General features: G+C 42.0%; 1 protein-coding gene across 4 annotated transcripts in view; it reads right to left on the reverse strand.

The window, feature by feature from the left end:
• Positions 1-1,438: 1,438 nt before the first annotated feature.
• LOC139593747 (unconventional myosin-X-like) overlaps positions 1,439-16,351 on the reverse strand; it is a 95,531-nt gene continuing 80,618 nt past the window's right edge. For all 4 annotated transcript variants that reach the window (XM_071435067.1, XM_071435065.1, XM_071435066.1 and 1 more), the window contains 10 exons: positions 14,897-15,091; positions 13,054-13,211; positions 11,745-11,868; positions 9,663-9,960; positions 8,203-8,410; positions 7,358-7,494; positions 7,070-7,193; positions 5,236-5,685; positions 4,273-4,464; positions 1,439-3,727 (listed from right to left, as the gene is read on the reverse strand). In XM_071435067.1, coding sequence (XP_071291168.1) covers positions 3,614-3,727; positions 4,273-4,464; positions 5,236-5,685; positions 7,070-7,193; positions 7,358-7,494; positions 8,203-8,410; positions 9,663-9,960; positions 11,745-11,868; positions 13,054-13,211; positions 14,897-15,091 — 2,000 coding nt within the window. In that variant the 3' untranslated portion in view covers positions 1,439-3,613. The remainder of the gene's footprint in view (positions 3,728-4,272; positions 4,465-5,235; positions 5,686-7,069; positions 7,194-7,357; positions 7,495-8,202; positions 8,411-9,662; positions 9,961-11,744; positions 11,869-13,053; positions 13,212-14,896; positions 15,092-16,351) is intronic.

A 16,351-nucleotide genomic window follows, 5' to 3' on the forward strand; every position in this document is an offset into this window, starting at 1 on the left:
CTTGGCAGGGTGGGTCTGTCCCCCTCCTCTGCAAGCAAGAAAGCTGAGAGCAGCTTTTTAGGAATCCCTGGTCAAAAAAGTAGCCAAGAGCCTGGCAAATTTACATCCTACCAATTTAGGAGTTCATATTTTACAGAGGGGGCTGGAATTCTTGTTTGAGATTTGTTTAAAGGCCCAAGGGGAGCATGTTACTTTGAAGCAAATGCACAGGGTAATAATAGAATACACAGCCTACATAGGGAGAGGCTGTGTGTTTTAAAACCAGGTACAAATAAATGTTTCAAGTTTACTGCCAATAATAACTAGACACATGACTTTGTGAAACAACTTACCTGAGGCAGTGTCTTTGTGTATAAACCATTTCGTGTTTATGATGTAGGTGCTGATTATAAATTGTCTAGAAACTAGTTCATATAAAATAAACAGAGCATTCAAAATTGAATTAACTATTACAGAAATACTTGGGTGGGGACCCAGAGGGACTGAATATCAACCTGACAGGGTGATCAAACATTTAAAAAGGGAGTCAGAAAAGGCTTTTAGTTGGGCACCGCTCTGTGTTGTTATTCATGGCTAGCACTCAATAAATGCCTTTGTGTGCATTGTTGTAGTCATACTGGACCTGCAGCAGTGCATGTTTGTTGTCTTTATAGAGGTGTATTAATGAAACAAGTGCAGTCTGAAATTCAACAGCTGCCCAGAAAGGAGACTGGCTAGCTGACAGTAAGCAGAGGCATTTGCAGCCTCCAATAAAGACATGGAAAATCTATGAAAGGGGATAAAGATGGAGAACAAAGAATCTGTGAACAGTTGGAAGTGATATTGTATAGATTGAACTCCAGGGTCCCAAGGCTCTCAGAGCATCTGACCAAGGGGAGCATAATGATAGAGATTATGCATCACTGCTTGGATTCCATACCTGTATATAGATTGAGGGAACTTTTGTCTGCTAGTGGGATGGTCTGTCTGTGTTGCTGACAGCTGCTACCAGTTCCAATTTCAGTGACACAAGCTCTTAAGCGAGTACCATGGTCGGGCCATGCACTTGTGTGGGAAGTGCAAACTGGCAGCTTATTTGAGCCAGAAGTGATTTTCTGTTATTAGTGACTTTGGAGGTGCTGAAGACAAGGTATGGAGCTGATTCCACAAATTGGGCCTTGGGAGACAATTAATTCCTTGCTCAGATGTCTCAGAACCAGAACATCTCCCACTGAGCAAGGGTGTGACAGCCCCAGAGAGAAAAGCAGAAGTTGCAAACAAACCTACCCCATCTTAGCAGCAAACTATTTTCTATTGCCCCCAAAACTTGCTTCTGGGAGGAAGGGCTGTTGTATCCTCATGCCAGTGACGCCTGATTTTCGCTTGCACATTCCGAGTGTTAAGCTCTGAGTAAACCCCTTAACATGGGCACACAATGCCTGTAAGTGAATACAGCCTGTGCAATCCAATAATTTATTAAACTTTCATCTTGTAAAGCCAGTTACAAATTAAAAAAGACAGAGGAAGGAATTCTATAATAGAAATGAGCAAAATTACAACAAATAGTAGTGAGAGTTATGTTTCAAGTGGGTTCAAGCTGCCTGCAGCAACCCAAGAGCCAGAACACAGAGCTAGTGCAGAGTTAGGACATGGATAGTCAAGCCTAGTCTGATACATTAGAGATCAAGCCAGTGTATGCAGTGTATACAAAGTGTTGCTTCTCAGGTGGCCTCTGCATTCCTGTTCTCTCCCATCTGTGACCTGGTCATCTTTTAATTCCTTGTGACAACAAGGGGGTGTCGGTGGGCTCCATCAGTGATGCTATTTAAGGCAAAACTCCAGTTGAAGGGATGATGCACAGCACAGGCCACCCTCTTTGACTGATTGTGTAGCAAGTGCATGGTGCATTTGCACATGCTGCAGTGTAGTGGAAATGAGAGAGGAGCAGGGGTTATGTACAGTATTTCTTTTTGTACTGTCACCCTCAAAACTAGTGCTCTGCAACACAGCATTAGTAATATTGGCACAATTTGATGATGAATTGGAATGGAACCTGTTGCATACTAACTCCTACTTTACTATGCAATTTCTGTTTCATAGCTAACAGGCCTTAGCTGCTGCTACTACAGAAATGGAGACAGCCAATTTTAAATGTGGCAGGCCCACATTACATACAGCTCTGCAGTTTCATGGGCCTTTGCATTCTGGGATACCAAGACTAGACAAGGGTCATGGAAAATCGCTCACCACCAGGTTTCTTGTTTGTTAATGCAACTAATTTATGATGGCACTGATAGTGAATATTGTTTTAAACAATTAAATCAACTTTCTGAAGTAAAAAAACTGAAGATGAATGTTTTTCATAGAGAAGAAAAAACTTCTGCTTCTTCAAATTGCAGGTAGCTATAAAAACCTCCAAGAAGCAGTTGTTTTGGCAAAACAGAATTGTTTTCAAGTTCTGCCGAGGACTAAGGACCTAGAGAAGACTAGATGGGGATGTGGGGATTCAGTGATGTGTGAGCAGTTCTTGTTAAAAGTTGGGATGGATGCAGGATTTGGCTTTTGCTTACTGCAGTAAAGAGGAAGTAAAAATCTTACCTGTAACAATTTATCTAGGCACCTATTTACTCAGTAGGAAACAGTTCACTTACAACTAAGTTCAGGGAGCCCCGTCACCTAAAATCCCCCCTAAAGAAAGAAGGATCTTAATGCAAGCAAGCTGCTCAACATAAATCTCCAACCTCCATCTAATACCTGGAGTTTGTGAAGAGCAGCTCTTCTGGAAATGCTACTAAAACCATCTCCTCTCATGGGCTGTACAGGAGAACAGCAGTCATCATTTTTTATGCAAGAGGCACTGCTTGCAGTGTGACCTTAGAGCCTATTTCAGTGGTGCTAGTTCCAGAGGTTTTCTCCCAGACTGGAGTATTTAATAGTTTAACTGAAAGTGCCACTTTTACAGTTGTGTACCTGTGAACTTTTATTGGAAGGTAAAGAACCACCTTGGGTGTTTTTATTTGTTTCTTTGTTTAATGCTCTCTCGAGCAGGGTTTGACCTGTTGGACCACTTGACTTCAATTATACAAAGGCTTTTTCTTTTTAAGACCAGATCAGATTGTTAGTATATCCTGAAAAAAAAAAAAAAAAACCAAAAAAAACCAAAACCCACAGTGATTTATATTTTAGATTTGTTTGCAAAATAAATAAATATTCTTTCAGCAGACCATGCTGTGATCACATGATCCCAGATGTCTGCATGTTCAAAATTCTTAAGGAAGCTTAAGTCTGTCTCCTGTCCTGCAGAAATGATCCTTGTAAATTTTTCTGCCAGTATGACAGGTGATAGTGAAAGCAGCAGAGAGGACACGGAGGAGGAAGATGTTTCTGACTTTGCTTCTTTAAGGTACATTGTTCATCAAACAATCAAGGGGAAAACAAGTTTTGGGCCATTAGTATTTCACAACAGTTGTAACTGTTTAATGTCTTTGGGCAGAGGTGCAAATCCTATGGTACTGTAGATGTCACTTCAGGTTTTAAATACAGTAGTCAGTTGAATTCTTAAAAAACATCTTTGCTACACTTGTGCTGGCAAGTTGCAGATACCCATGACTAAACTAGTGCCAGTTCATCCGTATCACCTAGTCCAGATGCTTGCATGACTGTCCACGCTGGTGGCTGATTTGACACTGCAGCGTTTCTTCACGATCATGTTGATGTATGCTTTCATGATCTTTATTATCTCACCCACCTGGGGAGAGAACACAGCACACAGCATAAGCACTCTGAAAACCTCAGTGCACTGACACACACAGGACATTTGCTGAAAGAGCTTTCCCTTCTCCAAAGTCATGACACAATCAATTTTGCATGTTAATATTAAATGTGAACATGACAGTAAGAAGAGAAAGGCTTGACAAGTTTGTACTCTGATGTAGCAACACTTTAAAATATTTTTAGCTCAAAGAAAAGGAACTCCCATTCTACTAAATCTTTTTTTTTTTAAGTGTGTGAAACTCCCCATTCATCTACTGGAAAAGAGTGAAAAAAAAAAACCAAAAAACAGGCAAACTGAAGAGCACCCAGAACTGGAAACTCTTGATGCACTGGAAAACCAATCAACTTCCTTCACCTTCTAACCAGCCTATTATTTTGTTCATCCCTGTATTCAAGAAGAGGTATCATGCCCTTTAGGCTTAAGCTCCCTTCATGTTTTCCCTTGGCTGTGTAGTCCACTAGTCAAGAGCTCTTGTATTCCTTGAAGCTTAACTGAAGTGGCTGTGTGCTTTCACGTACCTGGGAGGTTTCAAAAAACATTTCTCTCTCATCCACTGTAATTTTGAAGGTGTTGGGCTGTGGTGCTCCAAAGAAAACAATGTGCTCATACTGGAAAGTTTCTAGTGGTTTAGGATCCCCTCGTTTGTAGACAGACACATTCTCTGTGCTGACGCCAAGCCAGAGATCATTGGGGAATCCACCCTCCTTGCACTGCAGAAAGAGAAACACGACCTTCTGCATAAATGCAGTGGAGGATCACATAACTTCCATTCAAGAAAAAGCCCTCTGTTTCTAGCTCTTATAGGACATTTCAATTCAATACACAAACCAGGGTACTTGCAGAATCTATGCTGGAGGCACTTCTGCTGCAAAGATTCGGACGTGACACAGCCGTGAGTCAAATACTAGTTGAGAAATAAATAATTGTAATAGGGAACAGCTCTCAGATTTTTAAAGTGATGCAGCAAATCAATATTCTTCTTATTTTACAGATAATGCAATGAGTGCAAGCAACTTCCATGGTGATCCACCTTGGCAGCAGCAAAACTGACAGAAGTGACCTGTGGCCTCTGCCTGTAGCAGGCTGAGCACAGTGCTGAACACGCCCCAGTCTGCCCAGTTTCTGTTGTACTGCTGCAGACCAGGACTGCACGTTTGCTGGCAAGAACAGCAGAGCTTTGCTTTACTTTGACTTTCACTAGCCACCGCTTTCTTAAACCCCTCTCTCCTCCCCCATTCCACCACTATTCTAACAAAGTGGGAATCCATTGTCTCCCTTCATTTACCAGTATGCCCTGCCTTGCTTGCTCTGTGCTCTCTGTGTCATAACTCTTGGGTATTGTGATACTGCAGGCTTTCTCTGATATTACTAAGGCAAAATGTATCCAGTTCCCAAAATTCCCATCTGTTACACACAGATTTTTCTGTTCTCCAGACTGATACCTCTCCTCAGCTGGTTTTAGGAGTTTATTAATCACTCACCTCAACATCAAAGAGGGTTGACCCATAACCTGGCCACTCCTTTACAATGGACATGTATTTCACCATGGCCTGATGCTGAGAGAGCCCCTGCAGCTTGGTCCATTTTTGTGCTATGCTTGCCCGAGCAGCTGAAAGCTCTTCTTTTACCCACATCTCCATCATCTGCTCCTCTTCTACCTTCTGCTTCTTTACAGACCCTGTCTTGAAGCTACGCTTCAATGTCCCTTCAAGGAAGCTGGTCCGTCTCCTCTCCAGAGTGTGACTGGTACTGCTGCTGCTCTTTGTTGAGTGCAGTATTTTGGATTTCAGCCTGTTAACTGGGTAGATTCCATCAAGGGTCCAGCTTATTTTGGAATAATCTCCATGAAGGTACTGCAGCCGCAGAGCTGCCAGACGCTGCAGAGTGTCCTCTGGCCCAGGAAAGTGACCGGCTATGAGGCTTTCGTGAGCCTACAAACAAAAAGTGCCCAAACCCATTAGAAAGCAAAAGCACACTTTATTCACCTCTGGGTCCTGTCACCTCTGCTGATCCCAGTAGGATACACCGAATTCAGGAGGTCGGAGCAGACATTGGAATAAATATGTCAAATATATCAAACCCAAGTGGTTGATATGGGGGGGAACACCCCTTTCTGCAAGCCTGAACAGGACAGAGATCTTTGAGGGGCTCCTATCCTGTACAGAAAGTCCTACAATGAGATCCTTTTAGGTCTGGAACAGATGAGAGAGACCAGAATTGAAGCAATTTGGTTTTGTACTGTACCAGCTACAGCTCCTGTGTGAAGATTATATTCAACACCAGAGTAATAGATAATAAATTCAAGATTCTCAACCTCAGTTTCATTACAAAAAAGCACCTCCCACTTCTTCCTCCTTCACCTGATGTCTCCACTAATCTTCTTGCTTCCCTTTGCCTGTTTTCCTGGGAAATCTATTAATGGGGCTTTTTGCACATCCATCTAATGTCTGGGTAACACCTACTCTCCTACTGTTACTTCTCTCTGCCAGTTAAAGCTGTGTAGACTGAAAGCCCTGTCAGGAGGGAGTTGATTCATTTCAAGAATGGAACCATCATCTGAGTGATGTACATGCCATGCATTTGACTATCAGTGAGTTTCAGTCTTCATGACTGACTGCCATTAACACAGATTCAGTAATTTTCTATGATTTTCTGAGGCAAGGTCAGTGTTCTTTGAAGTAATACAGATGGGACAAATCACACAGCTGGGTGCTCCAGTTGGTTTAGTTTTACATTCCAGCTGCAAGGCTCTTTCATACCAGTGTGACCTCTGATCTTGCCAGTATCATTGTGCCATGGAGTACAGTGACTTAAAAAAGTAAGACTACTCAGCAGATAAGTATTCTCAACTACATTCTCCTTTCCTTTGTCTGCAGTACTCTTCTAGTGCCTCTCTGTTAATCAAAAAAAATTGCCCAAAAGATGGTTCTTAGTTAGTTCTGGTAATAGACAGATAGATGTTCCAGTTTTCTTTACATTTATGTTCTGCAAGCAGCTACTTTTAATGATTCTCATAAATCAGTACCTGAATTTCTCTGCCTTCTAAAGTTAAAGACCAAGTTTAAAAAAAAATTATTAATGTTTCATTTTTTCTAAGTCTTTGCTAGCTTTTCTTGCCTTTGTTCTAATACTCATCTTCCCTAGAAAATTTCATGGTCTATCTGCTTAGTAGATTCCAGGCAAAAATCCAACACACTAAATTCTTTTGCAACAACCAGAATTCCCACTTCTAATGAAAGGTAAACCAGTTTTCTGTATCCTCTTGCGTGCTTTTGCCATCCTGGAAACCAAATCGTTCTCCCAGAGTTTGCTTACCTGCTCAAACATGAAGGCAAATTCCACACCATCTTTGGGAACATTCTCAATATCCAAGAAGCAATAAAGCTTAAAATACAGTTGCCACTGTCCTTCCTCCTCTTCTTCTTCAGAGCCAGCAAGTCTGTAAAATATACAAGAGAATGAGAAGGGAAAAACCCAGTAAGGAGAAGTACCATGGTACTGGAATGTTCACAGTGCAAATCACAATCTGAAGGTAACCCTGGATTCTGAAATCCAGTGTTACATCCAACTAGGAATTAAAGGGTTCATGAAGCATTCTTTTACCTCTCAAACTTGGCCAAGATATCAGCCACAATCACCCGACTCTCCACAGCACGGTCAACCTGCTGGTTGTGTTCAAAGAGCGCGAACATATTCCGGCTGTCCTCCATCGCCAGGCCTCGGATCAGCTTCTCAACCACCTGCAAAACCAGTCACATCACACAGTGGGCATCACTCCCCCTTTCACAATGAAGAATCAGTACCTCTTCAGGACACCTATCATTTCATACATTTCCATCACATTTAATCTCCCTTAATTACTGTGTTTTCAGATTAAAGAATTCTAACCCTAAAAGATCATTCCCTGCAATGAAGTCATTACTTGTATTTGATCATCCCTGCTTTTCTTCTCTGAATCTTTTCAATCTTCCCTACCCTTTTGAGGAGGAGGGAATTAGAATTCTGCACAAGATATAGGCACATAATGGATTCAGATGTCACGGTGACATTCTCAGTTCCTCTAGTAACAATTCCACTTTCTGCTCTGTTTAGCACTAATGTTTTCACAGACATGACTACTGCAACCTGGAATCCTGCTTCTGACCTGCTAATGATTAAGTTACTGGTGAAATAACCCTCTCAGAAGGATTCCATTATGAACTGCAATCTCTCCTTGTCCAGAAAACTGTTTAGCAAATTTCAGACAAAGGGGAGAACACCAGAACTGTTTTGATTTTGCAACACAGTTTTCAAGTGATACTCTACAACCTGGCCTTGTAGAATAAGCTGAACTTTTCCCAAAGAAATAGCAAAAGAGTTGTCATTAAAAAAAATAAAATATTGGGTCAACAGACCCACTCTCCAGACACAGATGTGCTCACATCTGGTTAATCCTACTGATGCATTACCTCCCCAGCGCTGGTGTGGGAGTTGATGGTTATTTTGCAGGAGCCACCACCATGGCAATACACTGTCGTGGTCATTTCCTCACGGGTAAGAAGAGCCTGTATTTCCTCCTGGGAGGGCACAAACTCCCTTGTCTTTGTTCTCTTCAGGGAATCACTTATGAACTGTGCATACCTATCTATTTCTGTGTCTGGAAAGAGATCTTTTACCCTAATTGTAAAGAGAAGCAAAAAAAAAAAAATCCCATTACACAGTGAACAACATGTTACCTTAGAAATGAGACTACTGCAAGTAAAGAGCTTGGTAGAGATGCTGATGTCAAATGCAACCACACAAAAATCACGTTTATTTCCTAAACAATACAATCTGCTTTTACTAGTAATTTGAAAGTCATTTCAGTGGCATTTCTCAGCAATATATGAAACAAGGAGTTCAAAGTTTCAGGAGTTTAGTGACAGCTGAAGACAGCAGGATTGACAATCTCAATTTACAACACTGAGAATACAAACTGTGGAATCAAATGTAAACTTTTTTATTTTTTCCTAATGTTTTCGGTTGTTTTTTAAAATTTGCTGGCTATGTTTGAGCCATATCTACAGTATGTTTGAGAGTTAAGAAGATAGAAAGCAGATACCTGTACACTGTTCTCTTTCCTCCAAGACCAGCATGTCTAAGTATAATATTATTTTCAACTCCAGTGATAAAAGAATGAAATGGCTCCATGGAGTATCTGAATCTCTTAGACCCAGGCCATGGATATAGCTATTTGATATATTTGACACAAAACTCATCTCACTCTTTCCTAGCTTGGAAGGAATCAAATAGATTTTATTGACCTTGCTCATCATTAGGAATGGAGCAAAGTTACACAGCTGCAGATCAGGCCCAGTGCAGACTGCCTTGTAAAGCTGCATTAGATGCTGAAGATGACTTGGGAAGAAATGCAAATTATTTAGTTCATGAAAATGGGAGGTTAAAACAGATTAAAAATACTAATTGTAAGCATTATGTGCTTAGTTAAAGAAATCTTGAAAAATTATAAATTGGATTTACAGTATCTCTCCTACTTCATAGTATGCTTTTTGCCTGTGCCAGCTGCAAGGTAGGACAGATTTCCATGAGCATGAAAGTACAGACCTCACCTTACCTGCAGCTTGGTAATGTTTCTATGTACATTAGTAAGCAGCAGGTCATCAGCTGTAAATCCACTGCAACACAGTCTCATGGTATTCTGTTTGGTAACTTACATTTATTCCACAACCTTTTGACACAACAGATGGGTGGCAAGGGGAGGGAGTCCGAGTACACAGAAAATCTGGTGGTAAGAACTGGGCAAAGGTAGGAGGCTGGAACACCACAGGAAGATGTTTGCACAGCAAGAGCGTGAGACAGGTAACTACAACAAGCAGTGGAAGATCAGGAAGAGCAAAAGGAAACAAGTGCAAACGAAAGAGACGTTCACCTTCGGAGGTGGAACTTGAGGTAGCGCAGGATCCCTCTGCTGGGCAGGAAAGTGCAGCTCATACAGGTCATCAGCTGCCAGTGGTGCAGGTTGCCAGCACTGTTGGGATGTGGCATGTGGTTGGTTTGCTTGATGAGCTGACAGTACACTTCATCACGGAGGGGCTTCAAATCATGGCAGGTCTGCAAGATGCCTTGGATAATGGGTATGGGGTCAGACACTGTCTCGATTTCCTGAAGGGAGTTAAAGATCTTCACTGCTTCATCCTGTAAGCTGCTGTAACCCTTCTCTTGTTGCACTGGGGAACAATCACGAAGATGACAAGAGGTGAGCATCTCCCTCATTTTCTACTGGCCCAGCATTACTACAGTCAACTCTACTCCTCTGTCATGGAAGAACAGCAACCTGAGCACTAGTGCATATCCTGAACTTAAATTTATACTTTAAATTCATCAATGCTTCCTCTCCCAATGTTCAAGTGTAGTTTTAATTTGTATTTGCCAACATCTGATTTGTCACCACTCCCGATCCATTTCTGGATAGACTGCACAGAAAAGCAGAGTAATATTTTTAAGGGAAATGAACATTGAAATCTAGTTCAGGCTTCAGTGTCTGCAACCAAAGTAATGGAATGTGGCCACTGAAGCCTGGCTTGTTTAATTCCAAATTCTGTGGTGTGTCTGTATTAGCTTTGACCCCTGGGCCAATACAGAACTTAGGCAAATTGCTGTACCACAAATGCATCTTATACCGATTGTTTAGATTTAAAATGCTTAGCCCAAAACCTGAGTTTTTTGAGCACCTAAATGTCTGCTTTTTGAACTGCTCAGACACGTGTGATAACATTCAGATGCAGGCCTGCATCCTCCTGTGCACATCTCGGGCTTTAGGTACTTCTGAATCTCCTGTACAGCCACTGCTTCCCCAATGGCCATGTATTAACTGTACAATACAAAGACACAGCTCTAAAAAGTAAGTTCCACACTGTGTTTGCTCTGTATTTTTCCTGTATTTCAGAATTTTTCTCTGTGCTTTTAATCTGCCACGTAACTGGATTGTGACAGACCTAATATCCTTTCACTTTCTCCATGACATTCTTCTGATCCTAAAAATTTCATTTTGAGGCTGAAGAATCCTGCTCTCTATTTAGTCACATAATTGTAGGCAAGTTCTTCTGTACCTTTGATCATCTTTGGGTAGGTTTTTACATCTCCTCTATCTTTGATGAGATGTAGAAGGCAAAACTGTCTCCTGTACTCACGATGCAGGTGTATGATACATATACAGCTGCACAAAGACTTTATTTTTCCTTTTCTAAGCTTTCAAAACCTTACATTAGCTGTTTTGTTTCTGTACTCAGAACTGTACCACTAGAGTTGACATTTTCATAAGCTATGTAAATTGATGTTCACTTTCCCTAGCACAGCTAAGATCACTACCTGTGTGGCAGACTGTTTTTCCCAAATATGTTGCTTTGATTGAAATTAATTTCTTAAAAGATTCTGTGGCTCAGTCTCTCCAAATGAGACATTCTTCTATAGTTCTTCACCAGCTTTCAGTTTTAGTATGTCAAACAGTCTGTAATCATCAACAAATCACTTTGGTTTCTGGTGGCCCATTATTCTAGCTCTTTCTTGTTTCTGACACTTTTGAAAAAAGGGTTCATTTAATCTGGTTTTACAGCAGAAAACGGTAAGAACTGTAAGAAAACTTCCGTAGAAAAACTACCCCACTGCAAGCTGCAAGATGTAATCCTACTGTAGTATTTCCAATGGAGCCACTCACAACCCAGCTGTGGCTAAAGGATGACAGGCTGCATCCCCCCTGGATGGATGATAAAACTATCTGCCCCCATTTACCCTAAGATTCAATGCTCCCATGATAAGAGGCAGTGAAAATGAACACAGTGTGGAGAAGAAAGGAAGAGAAAGGGCCCCCTCCCTCTCTGAACACTGTGGGCCACACTGCCCCAAAGAGACTTCACCTGCACAGAGAGAGCTTACAGGCCCATTTTGTGGTGCTCAGGCTCCTCCATGACCCTCAAAATGTGAGTGGATTCTGTCACTTGGGTAAAATACTTACAGTTGACACTGACATCCCCATAGGGTAATGGGAGCAGTGGGGAATGCAAGGGGTGCTGTGTGTATCTCAAAATTGGGTTCCTCCTATACGTCTGTTCCACTACTTCAAAGTTTGTGCTGTTTTCCTGGAAAAGAAAGCAAAAAGTCATTATCCTCAAACAGACACAGTCCTTTGCAGGATGCCCTTACACATTTAGGTTCAAGCTCAAGCACCTTTTCTAAATTTCTGGAGGTGCCTACGGGGATTAAGTGATCAAAGCATAATCTGTATCTAAAAATTACCCTGTACATTATTTCTGAAAATTAAACACAAGAAAAGCCATGCTACATCATCCCACAAGTCACCAAGCACAGAATCTTGCCTTCAAGCATGGTTTGCATAATACATGTGGCATGATCCCTCTCTCCTATGTCCTTCAAGCTTTCAACAGGACATGGTTAATGGACTTTCTGACTACAACCATTTTCAGTGTGTAATAATGAGCCTGTTCTCAACTTGTCTGGTTGTACTATATGTGTTTACAGAATGAACAACCAAAATGCTCCATGGTGTTCAAAATCTGGGCCCGTCACTACCATACACACTGGATCACATTCTTCTTCTGCATTTTGTCCTAGACTTCTTCCTAACAATAAATTATGTTCCTTTTGTCCTTGAACCCGGAGCTGAAGTTTTCCACCTTTTTCTACAATCACTCTCAGCTCTTTCTTCCTAAATAAAAACTATCTAATTGCATCTAGTTTAGAGTTCATCACAAACACACTTCTGAAATTTGCTTTGGTGTGTCTTCTTAAATGATTCTAGGTCTATTTGCCAAAGTTTCTGGCAAGTTTATTCTCAAAAATTTCTCCTGTGGTACAATTTCTGCTATTTTGAAGGATATTATCTTTCCACCCTTTACTCTGATATTTAACCATGCAAGCCTAAGGTATGAAGAGAACTTCAGGGCACATCAAAGTCAGCTGGCTGGTAGGAATGAATTTTTTTGTATTTGTGTCTGACAGATGCGTAGGAGTGGAAAGGATGGCGCAGAGATTTGCAAATAACTTGATGGTCTAATCCTGCATGCAATTTTTAATTGCACAGAATCGTAGTCTAGACTTACGGAGACCGCTAGCAAAATAAAATTCATGTAATATTTGATTATTTTTTTGTTGCACAGTTGTGTGAATTTATTTTTTTACCCTTTTTCATTTTCCCCTTAAGACAGTAACCCCATTTTTTGCCACATTCTCAGCAATGACTGGGTTAGGCCAGTGGTGGTCTGGCTGCTCCCAACTCAGGTGGAAATTAGCAGGCTGCCACCTACCCTGATGTCACGAATGAGCTGCTGTGTGGGTGTTTCTATGGGCACTTTGGTGTCGATGACCCCCTGGATGGCAGAGGCCCAGCGCATGGCTTCGTTCAGCAGCTTGGTGTACAGTCTGTAGGAGTGCTTCCTCCCGTGCACGATGATGTTCCAGTAGCCTGGCAGAAACAAAGGGGGAAACAAACCTGGAAGGTGAAACTGGCTGCCCTATTATGTAGCTGACTAGAGGTTAGGAACTGTGCCATTCACCTACAAGAAGGGCCAGAAGGAGAATCTGGGGAACTACAGGTCCGTCAGGTCAGCCTTGATACCAGGGAAGGCTATGGAGCAGATCAGCTCTCAAGGAGAGCAATGGAGCTGGGGAAGGGGCTGGAGCACAAGTCCCGTGGCTGAGGGAGCTGGGGGTGTTCAGCTTGGAGAAAATAAGGCTCAAGGGGGAGCTTATTACTATCTACAACTACCTGAAAGGAGGATGTAACCAGCTGGGGGTCTGTGCCTTCTCCCAGGTAGCAAGCAATAGGACAAGAGGAAAGGACAGCCAACAGACTGTCCAAGGAATTGGTTGAATCACCCACCCTGGAGGCATTAAAAAAATGTGTAGATGTGGTACTTAGGGTGGCTTAGTGGTGGACTTGACAATGTTAGGCTAGTGGTTGGACTTGATTATTAAGAGATCATTGATTCTCTTTTTGCCTGTAGCTTGTGGCTGATGTAAAGCCCCTGCTGCTTTCATAGCAATATACAGCATGTCTGGTTAAAATCCACTAGGGTAGACATTAACAGCCCCATTGCCAAAACAGATTTATAAATAGGCAAGTCCCAGTCCAGAGTTTGGTACAAAGACAGCTTTCCAAGATGGAAGTATCTTGCACTGTAACCTGACTACCTGCCTGCCAACCAGGCAGCTCACTTTCACAGACAGCATTTGGACTACACCATCCTGTTAATCACTTGGAAAATGACCACTCTACACACAGCACCTAGTCAGGTTGCCAAATCAACTCTTAGAACTTTTAAAAATGTATTTGACAACCTGAGAGAATGTGTCAACGTGATGGCAATTCTATCTGCTAAAGGCAGCTCTAGACATCTGTTGATACCAAAAATGTGGACACTTTCTTCTGAATGAGCAGAATAAATTTCCTCTCATCTCCCTTTACTAAATACTTCTGGCTTCCAGCCCTTTTAAAAGGTATCCCAAACAATTCCAGTATTCAAATGTCCAGTATTTCAAGTATTTTTCTAAGGTTCACAATCTTTGTATGAGGGATTCACCCTTTATCCGATAACCTGGGTTCCCTTCCAACTCCTAAGGCAAGCAATGGAGGATCATGCCAGATCCTGCCCTCCCAGAACTCTGTCATGTTGCACAGAAAGCAAATGGGCCTTTGCTATCTTTTGTTTCTATCAAGTTGAGTGGTACCATAACACATGCACTGTACATCCCTTACAGTGTATGAGATGGCTGCTATTGAACATGTTAACACGGACCCCAGAGACAAACATAGATCATGCTACAAAGTGACAGTTCTGGAGATGTACTAATAATTACTGTCAACTACAGGAACTCACACCTGTTACCTTGCCTGGGGAACAATGAGATAGGCAGTGGCTCTACTGTGAGAAACATCAGCACTGTGTACCTGTGTCAGGTGTGAGGCACTTTGCACACTTTGCAAATCTCTTAGAGTGTCTATGGGCAGAGATGTTTGCAGCCACACACAAAGCCTCAGGTGACATCACGACTGCCTTCTCAACGTGCCACACCCCTACAGTCCTGTACCATCCCCTCTTCAGGAGCTGCACACCTGGAGTCTGCTCTTTACCACCTTCTCCCTCTCACCTGTGTCTTTGAAGACCCTCTCATCGGGCTGCACCACAGAGCAGAGGCTGTTGAGCACGAGCGTCCCGAGCTTGGCCGCTGTGCGCTCAGAGGACTTGTAGTAGTCGAGGGCAGTGTTGGTCAGGACAAACCAGCGCTTCTTCATCTTCAGGGAGGACATCTTGTTGCTGCTCTGAACCTCCTTATGAAGCCAGCCTGGCACGGAAACACAAACATGTCATTACCTGCATCTCTTGCTCCCATGGTCAGGACAAATAATTTCACTGTCATTTTAGATTTGTTGCAAAATAAAGAAAAAAAAAGATTAAGAAAATTCAATACTTCAACAGAAAAAAAATTACAGCCTGCACTGCATTGCTAAAGCTGTCAAAAAGATAATTTTCTACTCAGAGGTGTAAAAAGCAATGTCCACCCACAAGGCAAAATGTTCAGAAACGGTGGGACTGAACCAAGAGGCTCAAAAAAACAAAAATATATAGATCTTACGGAACATAGGCTTTTGTGTCTACTCTGCTGTAACAGAGACATCTTATTATGAAGAACAGAGCATACTCTGCAAACGATCATTTCTTTTTCTCTTTGACTAATGGACAGTATCAGATAAAAGGAACTGTTGACTTGAAATTAAGTATTTTGAAGTTAAGGTACTCAAACTGTTGTCTTATAGTCTCCTTTGTATCATTCAATCTCCTTGAAATTTTCAAGACTACGCCGGAAGGCTTTTGCCACATTTTGGTGACCCTCTTAATCCTGTCCTTCTGCCTTGCCATGACCGCTCCATGACCTTTATTTCTTCATAGTCATTTCTGGAAGATGCAAGGCAATTTGTTCATCCACTTGCTTTCCACAGACTGGATCAGGAATGTCTTCATACATTTAAGACCATGTGATGAGCTCAAAGTATAGAGGAAATTTAAAAATATTTAAAACAAATGGGTGAATATTTTGCAATATATGTGTGATCCCTACTCATGCTCCACCATCTTCAACTAAGCTCTGACTAAGGATGTAATTCAAAGCTTTTGCTCAACCTCAGAGAATTTCTCTCATTTCACTTTGTCTACCATAACCAGGTTAGTTAGTTTAGCTGAGGACAGCAGCAATCCCACAAAGATCTCTCTCCCTCCCTCCCTCCCTCTCTACATGACAGGTGTCAGAAGGAAGGAGCTGCCAACAAAAGCCACAGTGTCATGTTTTACTCCATCTAAGCCAGCTGCTCCTTATCAGCAGCCATGCTCCTTCCTATTCCCTGGTGGCATTTGCCAGACATGTTTAAATAGGCTAGAACTATCATCAGAAAAAGAAACATATGAAGCCTTTTTTTTCCCCCACCTGGCAGGGAATTAGGTAAGAGCCAAGGCTAGCACACACGTGACACAGCAAGCAGCAGGCAGGAAGGTAGAGGGGGGCAGAGAATGACAGCTTCTGGGGAGCAGCTAAACCCTAGACTGAGTT

The sequence above is a fragment of the Agelaius tricolor genome, unplaced genomic scaffold, assembly GCF_023055355.1.
Source record: "Agelaius tricolor isolate 1412-34295 unplaced genomic scaffold, bAgeTri1.0.p SCAF_10, whole genome shotgun sequence".
In the NCBI taxonomy this organism is placed as follows: Eukaryota; Metazoa; Chordata; class Aves; order Passeriformes; family Icteridae; genus Agelaius; species Agelaius tricolor.